General features: G+C 36.8%; 2 protein-coding genes across 4 annotated transcripts; both read right to left on the bottom strand.

Moving 5' to 3' along the window:
* Positions 1-6: 6 nt before the first annotated feature.
* On the bottom strand, positions 7-4,140 carry VWA5B2 (von Willebrand factor A domain containing 5B2). Its single transcript, XM_072408379.1, has 7 exons — positions 4,018-4,140; positions 3,785-3,919; positions 3,612-3,710; positions 2,316-2,393; positions 1,221-1,278; positions 1,009-1,129; positions 7-924 (listed from the first exon to the last, which is right to left on the bottom strand). Exons 1-7 carry the CDS (start codon positions 4,046-4,048, stop codon positions 316-318), a joined length of 1,131 nt encoding a protein of 376 aa, XP_072264480.1. The 5' UTR covers positions 4,049-4,140; the 3' UTR covers positions 7-315.
* A 5,256-nt stretch (positions 4,141-9,396) lies between these two features.
* CCDC150 (coiled-coil domain containing 150) lies at positions 9,397-22,697 on the bottom strand (the record flags this gene model as incomplete). Of its 3 annotated transcripts, none has more annotated exon segments than XM_072408377.1 (19): positions 9,397-9,566; positions 9,709-9,837; positions 9,992-10,054; positions 10,138-10,245; positions 11,720-11,803; positions 12,064-12,156; positions 13,236-13,304; positions 14,637-14,814; positions 15,180-15,304; positions 15,388-15,495; positions 16,330-16,422; positions 17,678-17,721; positions 17,910-18,039; positions 18,117-18,233; positions 18,616-18,684; positions 19,180-19,358; positions 20,078-20,298; positions 21,821-21,969; positions 22,518-22,697. In XM_072408377.1, coding segments are annotated over 18 exon segments (2,126 nt in total), but the record flags the coding sequence as incomplete, so codon positions are not given.
* Positions 22,698-23,860: the final 1,163 nt, after the last annotated feature.

The raw sequence follows: 23,860 nt of genomic DNA, 5'->3' as shown, positions 1-23,860 counted from the left end.
AAAAAAGAAGGTCTGATTTCCTGATCTGCATCTCAAGTGTGGATGCATGACTGATAATCCGGTTTTCTAAAACTTTAAGGGTACAAAGAACACTTCTAATGGAGTGATTGTCTCAGGCGTCAAGGAAAATAAAAGACTTTATATATTTTTTTTAAGCTAATAAATATTGGAATAATGGAAACTGCCTCTTTTCATTTAAACAGTTGTGTCACAACGGTTTTGATATAGAAAAAAAATAAATATCTCTGCCTCTGATGCGCCAACAGCCCATGTTGGGTAAATGCATTTATTTTTTTTTTAGGTAGGAAAATTGGATCAAACATCACCTGGCGTGTAGCAGAGCATATTTAAATTTAGATTTTCATCCCAGTGACGAAGAAGTAGGAAAAGTTGACGGGCAGCCCGTTTTAAAGCTGGTAACTGTAGCCCATCAGGAAAAGTTTGTGCCCGTAACCATCCTTCTGCTTTGGCTGCTAGCAGTTCCCATTCTGTGAAGAACCCTGCACAGCGATGCTCAAGCCATGCAAGAGCCACAGCTGTAGCCCAGGAACAACCCTCAAGATCTGTATCCATTTCTGCGCCTATCTCTGAGGGACATGGAGAGGTATCACATGGGTCAGTCTCAGATCCCCGTCCACTGTCTGCTTGATGACAAAGAGCTTCAGGGCATGATGTAGCATAGACAGGTAAGGGAGTGCTGTTGTGTGTTATTGGGACTTCAGGCTGAGACCCTCCTTTACAATTGTGTGCCCCTCCTTTAAGATAGTCACCAGTTTCTGTAGGACAATGTTCAGATACAGGGCTTAGGCTCCCTCGATGGCAGGAGAATGGTGATGTACGAAGCAGACGCTGAAGTGAGATCTGCACTACTTCGGAAAAAGAACTGTTCAAGCTGAAAAAACCCTCTGCGAATTGCAAACTTATCTATATAGGAAAATGAAAAACACAGTCTGTAAATAGGGGGAAAAATATTATTTATTGTAATATTACAAAACATGACTAACTCACCAGTGGTAGATAGTCTTGTACTACAAGTTCAGGGTTTGGCTCTTTATCTCCAGTTAAGCATGGTTTAAGTGGAGACAGCTTTCCAGACATGCTAGGAATTTTCTTCTTTCCTACACTTATCCTGAACATTATTTGAATAGATTTAGAAACATTATTAAAGCATGAACTCAATGCCCTTAATGGAAAAGCATTTGTATTTTTGAACTTGTTACCTAGAGGTCAGGGATACCTCTGATGACTTCTGTGAACCAAAAGTGGTGGGACTTTGTCCTGAAATATAGAGCTTGGTAAATAGCCATTTATCATTGTTTCAAACACAAAATATTTTTTCCTGGAGAAACATTTCTTACCCAAGTCTAAGGCAGCAATTTTTTCATTTTGTGGCATGTAGTGGCAGTTTGCCACCCCTGCGGCCTTCATAGTCTAGAATTAGCGCTGCATAGAAGCAGTTACAATTCAAAAAATGGAGAGAAAAAAAAACACTCTGCCAGGCTTTTACAAACATCTAAAAAAAACTAGCACCTGGTACTCCAATAGGGGACCTAATGTTTGACAATAGGTGCTCATGGGTGGTGACGTTAGACTGAACCCAACTGAAGTGATGTTACGTGTACTTGTATTACCTTCAAACTACTCTGTCGAGATCAAAAATATTAGAAATGTTCCCCAAAACACAATTGAGTCTAATTAAGGAAAGAAGTAAAAAGAAGCAATATCTTTTAGGAAATATATACTGTATATATTTCACAATTTGTACATTGAAGTGTAATGAAAGACTCCCTTTCCTATAGAAATCTCTGCCCTTTTCTTAGTTTGTATAGTATTTAATACAGGTAGATCAGAGCTGTATGAAGACAACACACTGCACTAGGTAAATCTATAGAAGGACAAAATGCTGTTTACTAAGTGACTGGTGGGTGGCATGCGTTTGCTATAACTAATATTATTTAATATTTTCTAGTATTCATAAGGAGCTGTCATATTATGCAGTCCATAGTCATTTCATTAGCTGTCCCTCAAGGAAGCTCACAATCTAAAATCCCTAACATAGCTATGTACTGTATATATGTTAAAACAAATTAAGGTCAATTTGAGGAGGAAGGCAATTAACCTAACTGCATGTTTTTGGTATAAATCGTTTAATGTACCAGAGCATCCTGATTTCTCTCAACATCCATCTTTAATCCTTAAAGTACTATGTTACCAATATACTGCATGATGTAAAAAACACATCCAATGCAGAAATAACAAACATCTAAGAATGCATTTATTGCCCATTATGGTAAATGCAGCCCCAATGAAAATACCTTCTTGTATCCCAAGTTTTTCCAAGTCATTTTCAGTAGGCTGCCTAAGTGGAGATGATGGAGAGACTGGAGGTCTGCCTGTGAAAAATAATAGACAACACGCTTTTAGACTCAACCGCTCAATTCCCCCAATTTTTAACATTTACATTCACGAGAAAAAACTTTCAATTCTAAAGTTTTACGTATCAGATCAGGACATTAAAAATCATCTGATCCATTGCAGGTTCTTAAATGATTTAAAAAACAACAGATTTCAACACACAGTATGAGGTGTTTGTGCTGATAATGCTGCATTTGGATTTTGACAAACGTAGCATTGTCTATTTGGGTCATACATCTCAACTATGGTCTCATCTATCCAAAGAACATTGTTCCAGAAGTCTTGTGGTTTGTTTAGATGCAATTTTGCAAACCTAAGCTGTGCCTCCATGTGTTTTTTTCCTGGCAACCCTTCCAACAACCTATCGTTGCCAGTCTTTTATCTGTTTGTGTTGTAACTTTACCACTTACCATGCTAATTGAGGCTGGGATAAGGCTCTTGTGGGTTTCGCAATTTTTTGTGAGCATTACACAGTCTGACATTGGGGTAAATTTCCTTGGACATCCACTCCGGGGAAGATTAGCAACTGTCCTGAATGTTTTCCACTTGTGAATAATCTTTTTCACTGTATAATAATGGACTTGTTTGGAAATGGCCTTATAATCCTTCCCAGACGGAGAGGTTCTCTAACAAACAAATGCATCTCTAAGGTTATGCTGATGTCTTCGTGGCATTGTGTTAACACACACCTGATTGCACCCGACCAGCAAACTACCTAAACGTCTTCTATAGAGGTGGCCACACTTGCTCGTGATCAAATTAATTTCATTAGCAACACCTAGCTACTACTTACCCTACCAATTCTAATATAAGTGCTAATGATACACCTAATTTTCACACTGCATCTCCATTTTGACCTAGTGACTTTTGAACAAATAAAAGTCACGGTATGTTAAGAAATGTGTTACTGTGCATCTGAGGCTGTAGTAACCTAATTTTACGTCCTTCTAATATCTGTTTCATTGTGTGATTTGATCATTTCAAATGTTTGTACATTTTAAGGTGTCAGTTTTTTTTTTTTAATTTTTTGGTGTTAACTTTTTTTTTGGGCTTGAATAGAGTAGAAAAGTCAGTCACACATGGGCTATGATAGTGTGTGTGGGTGCAGCTCTCATTTGATTGCTTAACAGTGACCACACTTGCTAACTGGATTTTGTACGCTAAAGCCAGGCAATAAAGGGTCAGCTTCAGTTTACCTCCATTTTCAAATAGGTCATCCATATTCTCAGAGCCCCTGTTGTCCCCAGAACTCCATCTTGTGGAGTTTGAGCTGCAGCTTCTTCTACGCTGCCCCCCTAGATATGAAAAGATGAATTAACCCTTGAAAGAGTAACATAAAATCACTTTGAAAACAGAAATCACTGCATACCCTTATACACAATATTATGTCCTGGAACTACTTCTTGAGTGGTGGGGTCCACCGGTACATGACAGGTAAAGGATGAGGCCTGTGAACATGTTTTGCTGGACTGCATGACTTTTAGGCGAAACCGACGAGATGAGCCTAAAAAAGTCAGCATATATAATATTACCTTACTAGCACCTAAAATACAGTTCAGATTTTAATATGCCATCAATTGCATCACATGAGCCATTTCTCACCATGTTCAATGTCACATTCTCGCCAGGCCATGTCTTCATTGTCCTGGATCACAGAACGTGCAGCTAAATGATGCAGATCACAGCACCTTTCACATTCTAAATTGTTTCCTTTATGTACATTAAATAGGGATTGCAAATGACAGACTAATACAGACAGTGATACAGGAGGAGAGGACCCTGCCCCGAAGAGCTTACAATCTAGTAGGATTAGTCTGGAAATAAGGTAGGTTGAGTGTACATGATTCCAAAATAAAGAGACTACCAGTCCTCACTACCAGCAGATCTCACTACCAACAAGAAAAAAAAGTATTGCTCAAGTTTGGCTTTAACCTCATGCACAGTGAGATCTGCACTTTTTTTCTACTTTTTCCAAAAGTGTGTCACCCAATCTCGTGCCTGCGCAGTGCAAGATCAGATGACATAGGAAGAAAAACCAGAAAGAAGGTAGAAGGAGATGGCAACAGGGCAAGGACATGGTAGCCCTGCTGCAGGGCCTGTTTTATATATATATATATATATATATATATATATATATATATATAAACCAGGCTTTAAGTTTGTGTGGATGAGTTGCACATTTGAACACAGCAATTTTTACCCATTCCTCTGCGCAAAACAATGTATGTTGTATAGGGATCTTGAATAAACAGTCATTCTAAAGTCCAGCCACAAATTCTCTATTGTATTAAGATCTGAATTTTAACTGTTTAGGACATTAACATTATTGTTTTTAATTGTGTAGATTTAGATTCATGCTTAAAATTGTAATCTTTCTGGAAAATAATCTTGTCTTTGAGTTCAGGTTCTCTGCTGGCTGCATAAGGTCTTCCTCCAAGATTTCCCTTGTATTTTTTCCACCCTCACATGCTTTATGACATTCAATTGAATGTATATTGATGCACAGTGCATTTCCTGAACTTTGTTGGGGCCCCTCTGTGAGTACTAAAGCACTTCTGTGGATAGAAGAGGGGAAGAGGCCCCTTTGCCAAAGCACTTAACATAAAACTCACGTATCACCAATAAATGAATTAGGATCAGTACAATATTTAATTAGAGAAACTTTGTTAAAATGTATTGTTTTAAGATTTTTGACTAGTGGTGTACCCCACAGTTCAGTCTAATAAACTATTATGTTTTTTTGTTTATATTAAAATTAACTTTGCATCAAAGGTTTCAATTAGATCAGTTATGCAGTACCCCTCAGTTTGTCAGTGTTGTACCCCTCAGTATGGTTGAAAGGGGTATACATTCAATCAACTGGTCCTTAAAGAGTCCAGAGACTAAATACTTATACATTGTTGTGAAAAAGTGTACTTTGAGACTTTCAGTCTCAAAGTCAGTTTTAGTTTAATTAGAGATAAACATAGATAACTCATCACTACGGGTTGGTTGTGTTGATATGCTTTTATTGACAGCCAACAAGCAAATAATTTCCCATTTCGAAAGTCTTAGGAATGAATTTCCCTGGTCTTTAAATCAATCATGTAAAAGACAAGTAGAGGGGTAATATGTCCAAGACTAAATTTATTTAGGTATAAAAGTACAACTTGCCAATAATTTTTAAAGACTACAGAAACAGTTCACAATATATAATAGGATTTGTACAGTCAGTTACAAATACAGTATTACCCATGTAGGGGGTAATTTTCAATCACTATTAAAGGTATTAGGGGGTTGGAGTTTGATTTTCACAAGTTAGTGTCCTGTATGAGGGTAAGAATTTTATTAAGTTTGGGCAGCCCATGTAGAGGTGTGTGTAATAGGTACCATGGTAGAACCATCTGTTTCTCTAGCTGGGTGTTAGTATAGTATGAGAAGTTGCTGACCCTATCTCTAGTATGGGTAAAAAGACTTCATTCAATTTTATATTTAAATATTTTTCAATTTCTCTAGAGAGCATGTCCTGTATTTTTTAAGCCTTGTAGTCTGCATTAGTCTGCATAGAGCATTCTTGCAAAACATCATCTTAACAAGATACCATCTACCCAATAGGATATAGAAGGGTCTTATCATGATGGAAGATTATCTTAATACATATGGTAGTTAATCTAATAAATATGGAAGTGGTAATTCAAAACATTAATATCCTAAGCTTTTTCCTAAATGTGTATAGGCAAGTTTGTAATAAAGTTGAATTTCACTCAAAAACCAGATTGCACTGACAACTTACTTCCCTGGTAAGCTTATGGGTTAAGAACATAATATTGCTTTAATCTAAATTACTTTTTGAAGCCTATAAAACCACTTTATGTGAGTCATGAGTCTAGCTACCTGGTGTCTAGGGTCTCATAGGTTCAGAGTAATATTCTGATCTCCAATTTCCCTATATGCAACCCCTGTATGTATATGCAACATGTTGAGCCCAGGGATTGCACCAGTGGTTCCACAGAGATATTTTTTTTTAACAGTAATAGCAACAGAGAACAAACCCAGTGTTTGCCTTTTTTTTAAAACGTAAAAAAGTGTTGAAAAAAACAAGAAATATATATTTGGGCTGTTGTAATGCGCCTGGGCACACAAACCACAACCAACTCCAGATATCCTTGAATCAGGTTTATTCAAAGCAGCACAGCACAGCAAGGGTTAATTTCAATCAAGCAAGGTACAGAAGGATAAGGCAAATGCTCCCAGCCATCCTGCAGATCCATGCACCCCATCTGCAGATCCATGCACCCCAATCTGCAGATCTATGCACCCCATCTGCAGATCCATGCACCCCATTCTGCAGCCAGACTTCAGCAGACTTTTGAAAGTGAATTACCAGGGGTGGGTGTGGCTTGGATGGATGCAATTCTTTTTTTATTTATATTACATTGTATGCATTGCTTTTACAAACGCCATAGTAATTTATTTTTTTCATGGATATTACAATTGCAACTGTTTTTTTTTTTTTAAACCAATCTTTGCAACACGTATTTGAGCACTATTACAATCCTTTCTATTATTATATCTAAGTGATATACTATTAGTGACATAAAAAGTAGTTATGATTTTGGTAAACAAAAAGTATGCCTGCCCTAATCAACATCCTGCCTAAATCAATTGTATATACAATTTTAAATATTGCTGTGATTGTTTTGATCAATCTGACATTCTGTCAAACATTACCTAGTAAGATTTTTCTGGGTCCATGTGTTTCAATAGCAGTAATTGGTTCCCACCAGGGGATGTTTGAAGGAATTGTCAGATTCCCTGTTCTACTAATAGCAACCAAATTTTTTTTTTGTTGTTATTGGCTGAAAAATGAGCATAGTGTATGGCTGGTATCTGTGTGGCAGAAATGTAGATACAAGAACCCCCTATAATAAAGAGTCAGAGATGAAATAAAGCCAATGGTAATTACCAAAAAACACATAATACCCATATCTAGAAAGATGTTCCTGTATTAGGCCTGGGCAGAAATGTGAATAACATAGTATTTTATCCACTTACTTGATGTGCTAATTATAGTCATTTTAGGAAAAATATATTACTATACAGTATACCGAATTATTGCATTTTCAGTATTTTTCATTTATTTATGTATTCTTGTTTATGCTGATTTTTGTGTATTTTATTTAATTTTATTATTAAGTAAATTTTTTTTTTTTTTACATAATTGTGTGTTTCAAACATTTTTTTATATTCATGATATCTACTAGACCCTTGTTCGGACATATTTCTAAGTTACAGGTCTACAATTTAAAAAAAAAAAAAATTCATGAAAACCTGTACCGCTTTTGGTACAAAAATTCTAGACATCAGTGTAACGCCCAGGTGGTTAAAAAACTCGTAACTTATTAGATAACAATAACACAGCTATGTTCACAAGAATATCCCTTTACAAATGAGACATGAAAAAGATCTCAATTTACATTTACCGTGATTAATTCTTATAAACCTCTAAATTAATTTTGTGGGATTGTAACTGCTTTTCCGGGAGCATATTGTCTAAGGATTCATGCAATCAATAGTCACATATCATACAAGACATAAGCTTATCTGTCCCAACGACTTGTCAGAAAGGGTGGGCGATCCAAAGCCACAGATGGGTTTGAGAGGCTTAGGAAAGATCAAGGAGCAGGATAATTGCCAACCTGGCTATATCATCTTTTTAAAAAGACGATTTGAGTACGTGAGGTCAAAGAAAATGTACACAAGCGGCTGCCCAAAAGAAATGTCTATTCTTTGTCCATTCCAAAGGAGCATTGGACAAGGTGTAGTGAACTTCCTCACCCCGCCACCACTAACTAATTGGGACTTTTTTGGTTGTTTGTTATAATTTTAAAAAAGATACAGTTTACTGATTTCTGTATCTAGTAAAGCCCTGCATGCAGTAAAAGCCCTGCCCCAAGTCAAATCTTAGGTACAAGAGGGAAAGGTCTTACCGTGTTACCAAAGAACCATCTACCAATTACCCCCCTGATTCCCTGGGACATAATTTGAGCTCTTAGACACTAAGGGCTCTATTTATAAAACAGGGAATCTGATATTCCCTCAACCATTTTCTTGATGGAGAAAAATTTACTGCTATTAAGAGACAAGGACATGGAAGATTCTCCACCAGGGAATGTTTGACAGATTGACAGATTCCCTGCTTTATAAATAGAGACATACATGTACAAGCAATTACATTGAAACATTTAGGATAAGGTATGAATTTGTGGTCCTGCAGGACTAGATATATCATAATCATAGCTACAATTTTGAGAAAAAGAAAAAAGAAAAAAGAAAAGAAGTGAAAAAGAAGTAAAGGTATTTTTAATACAAAAATACAGATCAACATGTACATAAATAACAATCTTTCTGTACATAATATTTAAGATNAGCCCTATCCAGTGATCAGATTCAGATTTTTTTACTCAATTAGCAACAAATTAACATAAAGGATAAGAACAAATACTGAAAAATAAACCTTTGTCACAAATAAAATGTTATATTACTACTACTTTTAGTCAGATTGTAGGTTTGGGGTAGTTTGCACTGTACAGCCGTATAAGGCACTGTAAGTACAGAGGGGCAGTATACAGTGCCCCACAACAAATTAAAAATTACTTATTTTTTCTGGCTCTGAAATAAATATCTTAGGCTCTTTTTTTACCACAGGGTCTATCTATCTCTTGTTCTAGCACCAGTGAAAGAAAAAATGTCTCTCTGTGAAGGGAAAGAATGCAATATCCCTCATATATATAATACTGTCATCATTGTGCCTCTTGCCATACAGTGCGTTGTCCATGTTTAAACCAATGCAGGTTTGCTATGGATGCTGATGGTTTCTCTGACATGTCCAATACAAAGTCAACATGTTAACTAGCTTTAATGTATTGATTTCATTTTAAAATTAGAAAAATCACTACAGAATCACCACATTTTTAAGACCTGATACATATTTGACTGTACCTGTCTTTATGCAGACTTATGATGTCAGCATCTCTGCACCCCAGTTCAGTCTGCAGTTTCTCTAAGTCCTTCTGAAGCTTATTGTGGGAGGACAATACATTCTCCAGAGTTTCAGACATTCTACTTCTCTCCTCAGAGAGATCAGACAGCTGTTGCTGGAGGACTGCTCTCTGAAAGGTCAAAGTTATAGAAATATAAAAAAAGAATACATGTAGCAAAACCAAAAGGTTGTATCAAATAATAGACGGGCAGATTTTTGTCCCTATTGCTTACTTTATCACATCACAGCTACACTCAAACTGTACTACTTACATTATGCTCCTCTTTCTCCTCCAAAGCTTTAATCTGTTCTCTGAGCTTTTTCTCTTCTTGGACAGCCTCATCCCTGGCTTGAATAGCCAATGCAAAGTCCTCCTCCTTACGATTCAACAAGTTCTCTGTCTGTTAGAGTAACAATCAAATAAAGGCTCACTACATTAAACATCCAACACACACAGTTTTCTTATAAAAAATGTATACAATATACAAATCCAGTTCTCTTTTAAGGACATGTTCAGTGAAATAAACCTAGCAAAGCCTTCTTTTTGAGACTCACCTGCTGTAATTTGGCCTCTATTCTCTGCAGTCTGATTTTGCAAGAGTCATACTCTGAGTTAATCTACTCAGAAAAAAACAAACTGAATTAAACAATGAACACGCTAATGCTATTCATTGGTCAAATAACATAACGCAGAGTGCTACCTGTGTGTACTTGATCTCCAGAGCACCATTGAGTTTTCGAAGCTTGGTATTTTCTAACTGAGCATCACAGACAGATTGCAATTCAGACTGTAACTTACGAACTCTGCTCTGTAAAGTAAATATGAAATCTGAATAGTGGAGAGAATAAACAGATAACAAGATCTAAACAGTAATATGTTAATAGGCTGTTTTGCCAGATATTAAATATCTTTTAATAGGTTGTTGATTTTCAGCTTTTTCAGAATTACCATATACACACTCTAAGGCTGGGTCCACAAGGACAGTTTTAAAAATGCATATATTCGTTCCTACCATTCCTGTTTATATGTGTTTCTTTGCACTTTTACAAGCGTTTTAAATCTTGACTTTAAAACGCTAAAACTTTGGCCTATGACTCGATTTACTACGAATTGACGCGATTTTACAAAGGTGTTTATAAAAGATTTACTTTTAATCCTTTCAGGGATTGAGTACATGGGGTAAATAAAACCCCTTACTCATTCCCTGAAAGGGTTAAAATATGTGTAAAAAAATTGGACGATGCTTTAATGGTAAATCATTTTGTTAATTGTGTGTGTGTTTGTGTAACTAAACTTTTTTAAAGGTTATCTCACAATGTCAGGAGGATTCCCATTCATTCATTCATAACATGAGCACAGCTGTGGGAATCCCCCTGACAGTGAGGGATCCCCGGGAACTAGGGGTTAAATGAGGATAAGGCTCCCCATTCACCCCTAGTGCTCTGTGACAGACTGAGAAACAGGAAACCCCGATGACATGTCAAGCGTCATCAGTATTTCCCTTTCCTCAGCCAATCAGGGAGCGGAGCAATCAGCGAAACTCTGCTATGCTGACAGCTCCGCTGCCCTGATTTCTCCCACAGTCCTGGAGGAGCTGTAGTATGTGTTACAGATACAGAACACGTCACAGCTACTCTAGGGCTGTGGGAACAATCAGGGGAGCGGAGCTGTCAGCATAGCAGAGATACGCCGATTGCTCTGCTCCCTGATTGGCTGAGTTACACAAATCCCACACACAAAATAAATATAATATTTTAACAATAAAGCCCCGTCCAATTTTTTACACATATTTTAGCCCTTTTAGGGAATCAGTAAGGGGTTTTATGTACTCCTGTACTCATTCCCCAGGGTGGGGTGGTCGAGATCTGAGTCTCCTTATTAAAGGGGGCTTCCAGATTACAAAGTCCTGCTAAAAACGCTTATAAAAGCCCCCATTGTTTTCAATAGAAGCTTTCATAAAAAGCCCAAAAACGCTTGTAAAAGCCTCCATTGATTTCAATGGGAGCGTTTTCAAGGGTTTCTGCGTTTTGGGGCGTTTTCCACGTTTACCCTGCGTTTTAACTTTTTAAACGTTGCAAGCAACTTTTAAGATACAGCTCATAAACGTGCCTCAAGGAAACATCCTGGTGTAGATTAGCACATTGGAATGCATGGGGATTTCAAACATGGGCTTTAAAAGCTTTAGGTTAAACGCTGGGGAAACAGTCCGTGTAGACTAAGCCTAAATATCTGAAAAGCACACCAATGTTACATCAGTCTAAAAAAAACATTCTGCATCCTACCTCCAGCTTTCCCTTTTCATATGCCAGTTTACTTTTGCCGTCTGTCAGTTCAGTCAGCAGTGCCTCCACCTGTCTTTTAGCATTCTGCAAAGGTACAATTGAACTGCATGAAAATAAGTGCACAGGAATATGTAGAATAATAAATAAAAATCTAAATTTAAATAAATAAATAACCCTAAAAATCTATGCTTAGATAGTAGATGATAGTAAAAAGAAAAAAAATTTCGTTCATTGTAACAATATCTTTGTGAAGCATAAACCATATTGCGGTGCTATAAATAAAAAAAAGAATAAAGTAGACAAAAGATGCTATTTGAAATAATTCTGCTGGGCATCAGCCTTACCTGTTCCTGCTCCAAAACTGCCAACTGATCCATAAGTCGCCTAATTTCTTGCTCATGTGCTAACAGAGAAGCCTGCATTGAACTTAGCTCTAGCTGCAGGATAAAGTATTACGTTAGGTGATGTACATACAATAACATATTCACACAATTGCAAAAAACAGCCATTCCCAGGCCTTACATATACCATTTGCTTTTTTGTTAGGTAAGGCTCTAGGGCTTTTAATTTAATCCTGTCTTTGCTGCACTGAAAAGTTTACCTCATGTAATCTAATAACAAACTTTAATTATTGTACAACAAAAAATATGGGGCCACATCATCAGTTGTTAACCCCCCTAGCGGTGTTCCCCAGTGTGACTCGGGGTGGATTTTACTTGCTAAAAGCGGTAATCCCAAATCACACTCTTGGTCACTTTAAACTTAAAAAAACACCACTTACCTTGTTCCGTCGGCATCCCCCAGCGTCCTGCTGGTCCCTGCAGGTCCTGGGGACACGTCCTTCTTCTTTGATCTTCAGCCGACTGCAGAGATGATCTCCGGGGGTTTTCCGCTGACATCGGTGTGGGCAAGAGGATCGGTAGGAAATTCAAATAATTTTGTATTGGATTCAATACAAAATAGCTGTGTTGAGTCCAATACAAAATCTACATATATATATATATATATAATTATATTCAATATATATTATTCATGCTACTGTACAGTTATATTACATGTTTCACTATTTTTTTTTTGCATGGAAATACGGAGAGAATTAGGATGCTAGGGGGGTTAAAATCAACAAAACACATAACACTGAATTATATACATATATAGGTAAGTAGGAGAATTTGGGGAAGGATTAGAGACAATAAAAACAATAAAGGAAAGAATGGGATGGTTGGAGTCAGGGCCGAAAGATTTATAGTACAGTATTTGCAGAAAGGTAGAATCTAATGTATACATCAAGATATCAATGAGCTAGGATTGCAACAACAATCATCATACCATTAGGTTTTATGAGAGATGAAAAATACTCAACTCATACTAAATTTTGGAACAAAAACATCTAGAAAACTCAATAAACTGGGTATTAATTAACCACCTTCACTATGAGAGTAAAAAAATGATGAACCCAAATAAATCACAAACATATCACTTGTAACAGTATAATATGTACAATATTGGTCTTCACCTTTTTTTCAGTAAGCAGAATTTCCATATTTTGTTTGCTCTCCAGGAAGTCTTTCTGTGCCTTATCCAGCTCCAAAAAAAAAGAAAAGAAAATCCAATACAAATACTAAATAGGAACAACAACAGAGATCTCCAGTTTGGGGAATCACACACATTACAATCAAGTTCTTAAACTTTGAATAAACTCCCCTACTGTATAACAAATAATAGCTCCATAGTTGCTAATAAACTTAAAGAAATGTAAATACCCCACTAAATAGCCCACATAGTAACAAATACAGCTAGTGTTACCCAAGTTAATCAGACTTATAGTTTGTTATATCTTTTTGACACTCTACGGAGAAGAACGGTGATGAAGATCTCAGTCCAGCCCATTTCTGCTTGTGTTTGGTAATATGGATGGGGGATGTAACTAGAAAAATGGAAGCACTGAAACATGGGTATAAAAAAAAAAGAAAAAAAAAACTCTGAAAAGTAGCAAAGAACAGAGCCATGAATTTTGGTAGGGAGATTTCATTGAATCTGTACCAGAGAAAAAAAAAGTTAGCAGGATACTCATCCAGGACTGCCCTACATCCTAAATATTACATTTGGAGGACTGTTACAATAAGGTAATTTGGAATGGTGACAAATTATTTTAGCTTTATTTTTTCCAGGTGGTCTCAGCAATTGTTGTATGGTCAAAAATAACTGGCCACATGTTCCAATTTGCTAGTACAATTGGAAACGTTGCATAGAGTCAGACAAAATAGTACAGAAACATAATGATTCTTTGAGTTATATAATATTACTTTTAATTCATAACATTTGTAAGAGATTCTCAAACATGACAGCCTGACCACTGCATATCATATCATACTTATTCCTGAAAAACTGGTAAGGAACTATAGCTCCACCATGATGGGAAAGAGTGGGACCTAAATAGCAAGTATTTTTTTTTAATATATAATATATTATAATCCCAAATATAACATATAAATTATATATTATATATTATATAATCTCAAAAATAATATTATCCTAAAATTTAATATAATCAGGATGATAAAATGTTAGTTACTAGTCAGGTAAATTATAAATACTGTATATTGATATTCTGTGTTTTCAATTTTACGTAGTAGCTTTAACCTCACCTTGACTTGTTACAACCTGTAAAAAAACTATTTACAGAGATCAATAGCTATAAAAATGAAATTTACACTTACTAGTTAATGAGTCACAGAAGTGTTTTGTCTTTGTCTTGTATTAAATATTAACTGGTTATTGTATTAAAAATTTACTGGTATAACGAGGTATAACAAGCTTAATAACAAAAATCAAAATATAAACTGACTCAAAAATCAGGAGTCAGCTTCAGTATGAGTAGTGTTTAATAATCAAAACACAATTTGGTATGTATTACCTCCTCCTGCAGCAATTTCTTTTCACTGTCTAACACTGTTCTTTCCCTCAATGCAGATTCCAGGTCTGCTCTCAGACGAGCAATGGAAGACTCCTGCCTCTCCTTCTGCACAGTGTTCTTCTGCTTTACAAGTGTAATTTTCCTGTGACATTCTGTGTGTTCAGCACGTAGAGTCTCCCTGGATGAGTTCCAACACATATGTTAATTAGGTAAAATAGAGAGTCATTCTTTGCAATCTTGACAGTAATATTTAATTCACATTCATTTATATAGCATAAGGTGAACTTTTGTTGATATTATACAACTTAGTAAATGCCATCTGAGTGAACTATTGTTATCAAGTTACTGAATTCATTCTTGAAATTAGGCAGTCTATGGTTTAGCCATCACAGACATTCACTGCATTCACCACATTCATACATTCACTAAACTATTTAAATACAAATATGTAATCTGTTGACCTGCTATTGCAAAAAAAAAAAAAAAAAAGAAGTTTTAAATCTAACAGAAACATCAAAAGGTAAGAATATTTGAGTTACTCACAGTTCTCTCTCCAACACTGTTTGATGACTCTGCAAGGTCTGCAGTTCTTCATTAAGGCTTTTCTGCACTGTATTTAAAACAAGTTCTTGTTCCTGCAGCTTTTGCGACATGCTGTTTTTGACCACCTGTAAGACGTTTTATACAAACATTTGGTCATTATAATGTAGATCTTATTGAAAAAAAAAAGTCCTTAAAGGTTTCTATATACCTTAAGATCTTTCTGGTGCTGTGTCTTGAGATGAATGTTCTCTTTGGAAAGCCTTTGGACAGTAGCAGTAAGCTCTGAGCACTGACTTTCTAGTTGTTGGTTTAAAGACTGTAACACAACCAATCACATACAGTATATACATATGAGACATGAAACTATTATGTAAGACCATAAAAATGTATGAACTTGTTAACCTACTTAAGAAAAACACAAGAAAAGATACAAACACATTATGTAATGCAGGGGTCCCCAACCCCCAGTCTGCGGCCAGGTGTTTAACAGGTGGGCCGCGGCTCTGGCCGGTGCACCCACCAGAGGAGTCCTATTGGGGGGGAAGGGGGGGGGCGCGGACCAGCCAGAGCCGCGGACCACGTCTTCTAAAGACATCGCAGACAGGTTGGTTGTGTCTCTGGTCTGAGGCTGTGATGGGAGTGTGGGTGGGTTCTGACATCATGATGTCACTCAGGGGGAAGTTTTTTTCCCCTTTTGAGTGACACACAGCTGCCTCCGCATGCGAGCTCCGTAGTCCCTGCATTTAGTGGTCCGTGAGCCTCAAAAGGTTTGGGACCACTGATGGACAAAATAAAAAATGCGTCCTCCTTGCTATTTGCATATTAAAAGATGGTGTAAGCCCTTACTGAGCCAAGGATCAAGGTAGGCAGAGAACAAGTATAGTCATAGTACAAGCTGAAGTCAGAAACCAAAGAAACAGAAATGTAAGAGGAACTAACACACAGCAGAGCTTCAGGCAAGGAAATTGGGTTGATTATTAGGCTGGGCTAAATATGGACATGCAGTTGGTTTATCAATTGAAAGTGGGATCTGCCCATGCCTATACCTCCCAGTCCTGTGTAGCAACAATGTAATAAAGACCATCTAGAACTACCTGTAGCAGATCAGGCTTGCTTCTGATGTATGACACATTATTTTTCTTAACTTCACCTGAATTTTTTCTGCTGTTTCTTGAAGAGCAAGACAGTCATGTCGGATTTCAGATAGTTCAGCCTGTTCTGCTTCAAGCTTCTGTTTGGTAATCTAAAAGGAGAGCAGTCTTACAATAAAAATATGGTACATTATCAATACAGCAGATCTCCATATGGTTTCCACTTAACCCATGTGTAATATCATCTGCTAAACTGTTATAGTATTTGACAACCTTACCCTCAATCCCCTGTTTGAGAAAAAGCAATGTATTTATAATTTAATCCTTAGAAACAATACAAATTTTGTATACTAAATGGTAAAATAGTAGCATACATAACCTAAAATTACATATACAAAAGCTGACATTGTCCATATTCCCTCTGTTTACACTTGTCCAGCTTACACAATTTAGAAGGTGAATGAAAAGACATAGGGGAGCATCCATGAAGAAAGAAATGTACCCATTTGCTAGAATATTACAAGTACAAAACACTGATTGCACACAGAAGGACATACTGTAAACATTGCCAGACTAAGACGTTTTTCAGGACCACATTACTAAAAAAACAGAACCAACAACACCAAAGCCTTAGCTGAAGACTGCATCAAATGAGGCTGAGACATGTGAAGAAACACAAAGAAGTCATAGCGACTGTGTGGGTGAGACTATCACTAAAATAACTGGGACTTCTCATGCAAGGTATTATACCTTAATTGCTGCTGAAAAGATAGTGGAGATTACCTTTTTTGTGACTTAGAATGTCTAGTTAAGAACACTGGGTTTTCAAACTGTGAATTTGCATGACTACTGGCATAGACCTTATTGCCATTGGGTATTTAGGTTTCATAGCAAGCATCATATTTATGCATTGTGCACCTTATGTCATGAAATGATAAATCTGTGGAAATCTGAAGGCCAAGAAGGAATGAATGAAAGAAGGAAGACACTCAAAAGAAATAACACTAGTGTGATAGCAAAAGTGGTCAGGTGGCAGACAAGCCCCAAATAAAGGTTGCCTTGAAAATTCACATGCCAGGAAAAACTGTTTCTTGTAAAACCACTACTGTTGTTCTGTATTATTAATAAATCTAACTTACATGCCCAGGCCATAATGGCATTTATCAGTGAAAATTGAATGAAAAAACAGAAGAGGAAAAAGTTACAAGCTTCCATTGTCAGGGAACAACTAAAAAAGCACAAATCAGGTGCTTTACAATCTGAATAAAAAGTGCAGATGCACACAACAGATAGAGGTTAGGAGAGAACATTTGCCCTGTCCAACTGCATCCTTGGTGTTGAACTTGCTCTTTAATTTATTAAAATATTTCAGTCACATTTCCTTACTTTAATAGTGTTCTTACTTACTTTGACTTCTTCCTGCAACTGGCTTAGAATGAAACCATTAGCTTCTGAAATAACAAAACAAGTCAGTAATATAAAAACCTATGACACTAATTTGCTTTTCCAGCAAATGCAACAAGTAAAAAGCAGTAGCAGCCCACAAAATGCAATTTTTCACTGGTCATTTAAAAAAGATTATCAGGCTCATTTTTTTTTTTTATTTTTTATTTTTTTTTTTTTTTCTACATTCTCATACCCAGTTCTGTTTGAAACTGCTTGTTCTCTATTTCCAGAGTTTCACATCTTGATGTCTGTAGTTTTAACTTGTCCTTTATTGCCTGGCCTTCTCTCTCTACAGTTTCGCAGTATTGCTTTAGTTTCTGAACCTAAGTTTCACAGATAAAAATGTATTTAGCAAAACAGAAATATTTTGTTAAATTTTAAACCAAAATACACTGCCAACCTGTGCTTGCTCCTCTTCAACAATATTTTCCAAACCCTCTACTGTAAGAAGTAGGGCTGCTTGCTCCTCCTCAAGCAATGCTCGTACAGCAACTTCTTCCGACAGTTTTTCTTGCAGCTAATGGTAATGAACAATCTGTATCTCAGTAAGCATGTAAGATAGTTCAACAAAATTCATAAAGTATTGCTTGTAAACTAACTTTATATGACAGCTGGTACTATGGGCCTGATTTTTTAAAGTTCTTCAAGGCTGAAGAGGATAAACTTTTACCATTGAACCTGGGTGATCCATCAAACCGGTAATGAATCTCGTCCAGGACTGAAAATATTTGGTAACAAATAGCAAATGCCTTTTAAGAAATGTATTTCAGGTTTGTTGTATCACCCAGCTTCACCGATAAAAGTGTATTTTTCCCAGCCAGATCTGTATTATTTTTGCATTAAATATGAATAAAGGAATATATAAATTCAAACAATGGTAAATAGTTAACAACCCATACCTTAGCCATTCTCTTGCCCATTCGGACTTTTGTAGCCTTCATATCCTCGGCCGTCATCGCCACATCTTTCTAAAAGTAAAGGGTGCTATAAGACTTTATTGTAGATTGTAAAAATGTTTCTTCCTCAACAACTGACAAACAAAAGACCTTTTTGTCTGGTTTATTATCACTTGTCATAAACAAAAATCAAAAGTTGACATGTTTTCCATGGAAAAGATGTTGCTAAGAACAGTGGTGGAATAACTTAATAACCAATAAGACTCTTATGCAACATGTCACAGTCACATTTTGCTTTAGAAATAAAATAGTCCTGTTTTTTTGCTTTAGGTAACATTTTTTATATAATAAAAAATTTACCCTGCTCCCTTCCGGTCATATGACCTGTCATGCAGAGAAAGATAGGACTGCTCTATAAGGCCACTATTTTTCAGCTAATCACAGTACCTCATATTGACAAGCTCATGTTAAGGTCCTATGAAGCTGCCTATCTATGTTCCAGATAATAGGAAAATATTAAATATTATGAATATTTAAAATATGGTTAACAATTATTGTAATAAACACCTTTGTGGTTGTTGCAATCTCTAATGCAGCACTCAACCTTTCTTTAGCTTCTGCTTCTCTTTCCATGTTTTCAATTGCATTGTTCAACCTTTGGTAAAGCCTCATTATTTCCAGCTGAGCATCTTTCATTTCTGCAGCGTGATTATCTTCCATTTCACAAAGACGCTGTTCTAATTCTCCTAACAACACAAAAAAAGTCAAGTGATTACATATGGTAAGCTTGATGAATGAAAAAGAGAAGACATACATTGGCAATTTTTGCCAGGATTTTGCAAGTACTGGTATAAATACCACTGGTATAGTAACCTATTCCAATGAGTTTAGTAAGTGCCCAAAAACAATTCTCTTACCTAAAGAAAAAAATATTTGATGAACAATCACAAGCCCATGTAGAGGTAATGGAATCAGACGGTTCAGTGGTTAACACTTTTTCTACATATATAAATGATTGCTGCCCCCTACAAAAATATTGGGCTTGATTTATTAAAGCTCTCCAAGGCTGGAGAGGATACAATATTATCAGTGAACCTGGGTGATCCAGCAAACCTGGAATAGATTTCTTAAAAGCCCTTTGCTATTTGTTAGCAAATGTTTTCAATCCTGGACCAGATCTATTCCAGATAACCTGGATCACCCAGCTTCACTGATGAAAGTGTGTTCTCTCCAGCCTTGGAGAGCTTTAATAAATCATGCCCAGTGTATTTCCCAAGTCAGGAAGGGTCTATGTGAAATGATGAATATTTCAGACAATCTGAAGAGCAAGCTATTGCCTTCAAGGTAACCCCTATATGGCCAGCTTCTAAAACGCAATGCTGTGACTTTTCATTATCTTTATTACCTACTAGAAACATGTCCTAAATTGAGGCTCGCTTAGTCTGTGAACATGTGCTTTTCTTACCAGATTGTTTTGTGTGCAACTCCCGATCTGTGTGTAGTCGGAATAAATTAAGTCTGAGAGTCTGCAATGTGCTTTCCATGTGACACATACGGTTGACAAGGTTCTCACAATTTCTCCATAGTGTATCACTATCACCAGTAAATGCTGGTCTTGCTTTTACAGGACTGATTGGACGAAGAAGCCCAGCATGCTTTTCATATTCAAATTCCTTGCTGGTAATCCTAAAAACACAAAATGATTCTATTAGAAGATAAATTAAAACTGTTGTTCAGACAGTTACTATTTCTGAGGGGATTCCACATGATTTGTTCCAAGCTCTTCCTCTTGCATGGAACACCTATCTGAATGCCATAACGGAATCACCACCCCTCCTAAAAACTACAGTCCTCTGAAAAAAAAGCAATCTTAATCTGTAACTTTTCACATACCACCAAATATTCACAGTTTCAGCATAGTTTAACTCACTAACTAAAGCACGACCCCTGCTTATACAGAAGTGAATAGTTCAAATGATGTGAAACTACACAAAACTTGGACTTTTATCTTTAGCTAACCTTTAAAAGTGAATCATCTTTTCAGAGTTTTTTGGTTTGCATTTACTGATAATATTTAATAAAAAAAAGTATTTATATATAAAATGTTCACATATATATACGCTAATGACGCAGACATATTTTCTCATGTAAGAAGGGTCTGCTTTACACTTTGCAGTGCTACAATATGAATTCTTGTGTATTCTTTGTCAACACAATACAAAGGGGAGTCAACCCAAAAAAACAATGCATTTTTGTGTGTTTTATTGTTATATTTGACCTACCATCACATTTTTAACATTGTATAAAAAAAATATTCTAAAAGTCAGGAGTTCCTCTCCTCCAAAAACTCTTACCTAAACTCAAAATTTGTAATTACCATAGAAAGGTGGACAACCCTTCTATATAAAGTATGTGGTGGTGTTTTTTAAATGCAAAAAAAGGGTGCAGCCATGGTGATCAAGACTTATTGGGAGTGCAGAGCACAGAAGGGGCATCATTTCCTCCAATGGGTAAGCGGATCTCACACATGCGCATTGCCAGATCAGGTGAAAGAGCAAGAAGACCAGAAGAGAAGAGAGATAATGGTGGTGTCCAGGGCTGAGAAGAGGAATCCCAGGACAGTGCGGGGCGGGATCGCAAGAAGGACCAGTGCCATCAAGGGATCTGCCGGATTAAATGAAAGTGTCATTTTTTTGTTTTAAGTTTACTTCCGTTTTAAGTAGTTCAGAGAATAGTTTTTGTGCTTTTGAATGGGTCACAAAAAAGTAAAGGGGTAGGCATATATATTAATAATAAAACGTTTTCTCTTTTTACTTCTTTAGGGTAAAGTGGTGGTAAAGACTGAAGGGGAAACCCGAAGGCTTTTGGTATATTTACATCTTTCCTATAGGGCTTTCCTATAATAATGTAAGTGCTCAATCCCACGCATGATCTTTTTTTTTAACATTTGGAGGAAAAACCCAGTCTTGTGCCTGCGCAGTGCAAGTTTGGGTCACATGAAGAAGAACCTGGAAGAAGAAAGAAGGTAGCTGCACTCGTTGTTCTGTCCAGCGCCAGAAAGAAGAACAAAGCTGAGAAAGTGCTGACTCGGAGTTTGTGGGCAGATCGAGGGCTTTTCACCAGTAAAGGTAAGTGAATTTTTTTTTGTGAAAGTTTTAAATAACAAACTGTAATATACAAATAAAAAAAATATTTGAACCGCTCTTACTTTTGGCTGCTATCACCCAGAGCTCTCAAGTCAGAAAGCAAGCACTCCGTTTGTTCTTCGGCCATACGCATCCGCTGTTCAAGAACAGAGAAGGTCTCAGGAGCTGTGGGACGAATACTAAAAGGGGCAATAACTGGTCGTGCCATCTCCTGCCATAAAAAAAATAAGATTAACATTACAATCATTCTCAGTGGTTCTTTTTTAGATTGTTTGTCATTTCTGCAATGTTTCTCATAATATCTTCAGTAACTAAAAAAACCTCAAAGTACTAACAGGAAAAAAAGGGGATTATTTGTCCTGGGGCTCATTAAATATGGTGACTTGGACCCCCAATGGTTTCCTATACTTAAGAATACTTAAGAATTTTAAAACTTTCTAAGGCTCCTTGGAGTCTCACTTATCCTGCTGAACTTGTTCTGAACTTGGAGTCTCACTTGTCCTGCTGAAGTAGCTGACTAGTTCTGCGCAACGTGCTGACAGAAATAGGAGATTACCGATGTAGTCAGCCATTGATATGAAGAGATGTACACCATGAGGACAAGGGGGATGTATTTGTCACAGAATTCAGCATGGAGAATGTTAAAACAAATAAAATTGAATAAATATAGAGACTGAAATGAAGAAATTACAGTGAACAAAGCACAATGATGATTCGTGTTGTCATGGCTGACTAAACATTAGAAAGCAATGCTCATACCTTCCTCTATGTGACTGCGGGTCAGTACATTTATATTTCTTCAGCTCCCAGCCACCATTCTGCTTCACTATAGACCGGGCTGTTACCATGGAGACGGCCTGCAGCTTTTCTCTTCAAACCGCCCGCTGCTTATTGTTTGCGTTCCGCATGCGCCAACATGGTGAGAACAGAACACTGGGAATTGCCGCATATCACGTGACTTCCTCCGAGTGCCTTCAAAAATGGCTGACAGAACCTGTGGAGTGACCGATGTCCAGGCTGGGATTTCTTACTGCACCGCAGCGGCGCAGTCACCAGAGGGCGCTAGTGTCAGAGTTATGTAGAATGACTGGGTGTGATACACAGGAACTCACTAGAACTAGAAGTTTGTTTATTAATGTTTAATTATCCAACATTCACACGTTTTTTGTCTAATATAGGAAAATGTGAGCATCATTGGTGAAAGTTGTGTGAATCCTGAATGAGAATGTTGGTGTTTAATAAATACATTTTTAATATTAATAGATTTACTTGATATACCTGATAACAGGAATTAGGCAGCACGGTGGCTCTGTGGTTAGCACTCTTGCCTTTGCAGCACTAGGTTTCAGAGGACAGACATCTGCATGGAGTTTGTATGTTCTCCCCATGTTTTCATGGGTTTGCTCCCACATTCTGAAAACATGCAGTTTACCTTACAGTGGTAATGACTTTTGACTATTGTATGGACATTACATTTCAATTGACTTTGTAAAGTCCTGTTTAATATGTTGCTGCTAAATAAATACTGGCTTTAATAAAAGTTTTAGAGAACTCTCTTCCCGATTATTCATTTTGAGATCATTACAAAGAACAAGAGGGAACTCTTTGCGTCTGGAGGAAAAGAAGTTTAATGGAGGCTTTAACAAGCGTTTTAAGCTTTTTATTAAACCTTCTATTGAAAACAATGGGGGGTTTTATAAGCGTTTTAGCAGGAATTTTTAGCGTTGGAATCTGGAAGCCCCCTTTAATAATGAGACTTCCGGATCTCCACCACCCCACCCTGGGGAATGAGTACAGGGGTACATCAAACCCCTTACTCATGCCCTAAAAGGGTTAAAATATGTGTAAAAACTAAGACAAGGCTTTAATTTTAAAGTATTTATTAAATGTGTGTGTTTTGTGTAACTTTTTTTTTTTTTATAGGTTATCCCACAATGATAGGATGATTCCCACAGCTGCTTTCATGACATGAGCACAGCCATGGGGCTCCTGACAGTGTGGAATCTCCAGGCATTAGAGAGCAAATGAGGACAAGTCTCCCCAATCACCTCTAGTGATTTGTGATTGGCTGTGGAAAGGGAAACCCAAATGGCGTTTGAGCC

Source organism: Pyxicephalus adspersus, chromosome 4 (assembly GCF_032062135.1).
Source record: "Pyxicephalus adspersus chromosome 4, UCB_Pads_2.0, whole genome shotgun sequence".
Lineage (NCBI taxonomy): Eukaryota > Metazoa > Chordata > Amphibia > Anura > Pyxicephalidae > Pyxicephalus > Pyxicephalus adspersus.
Note: the sequence above shows the minus strand (reverse complement) of the source record. Positions and strands in the feature narration are given on the sequence as shown.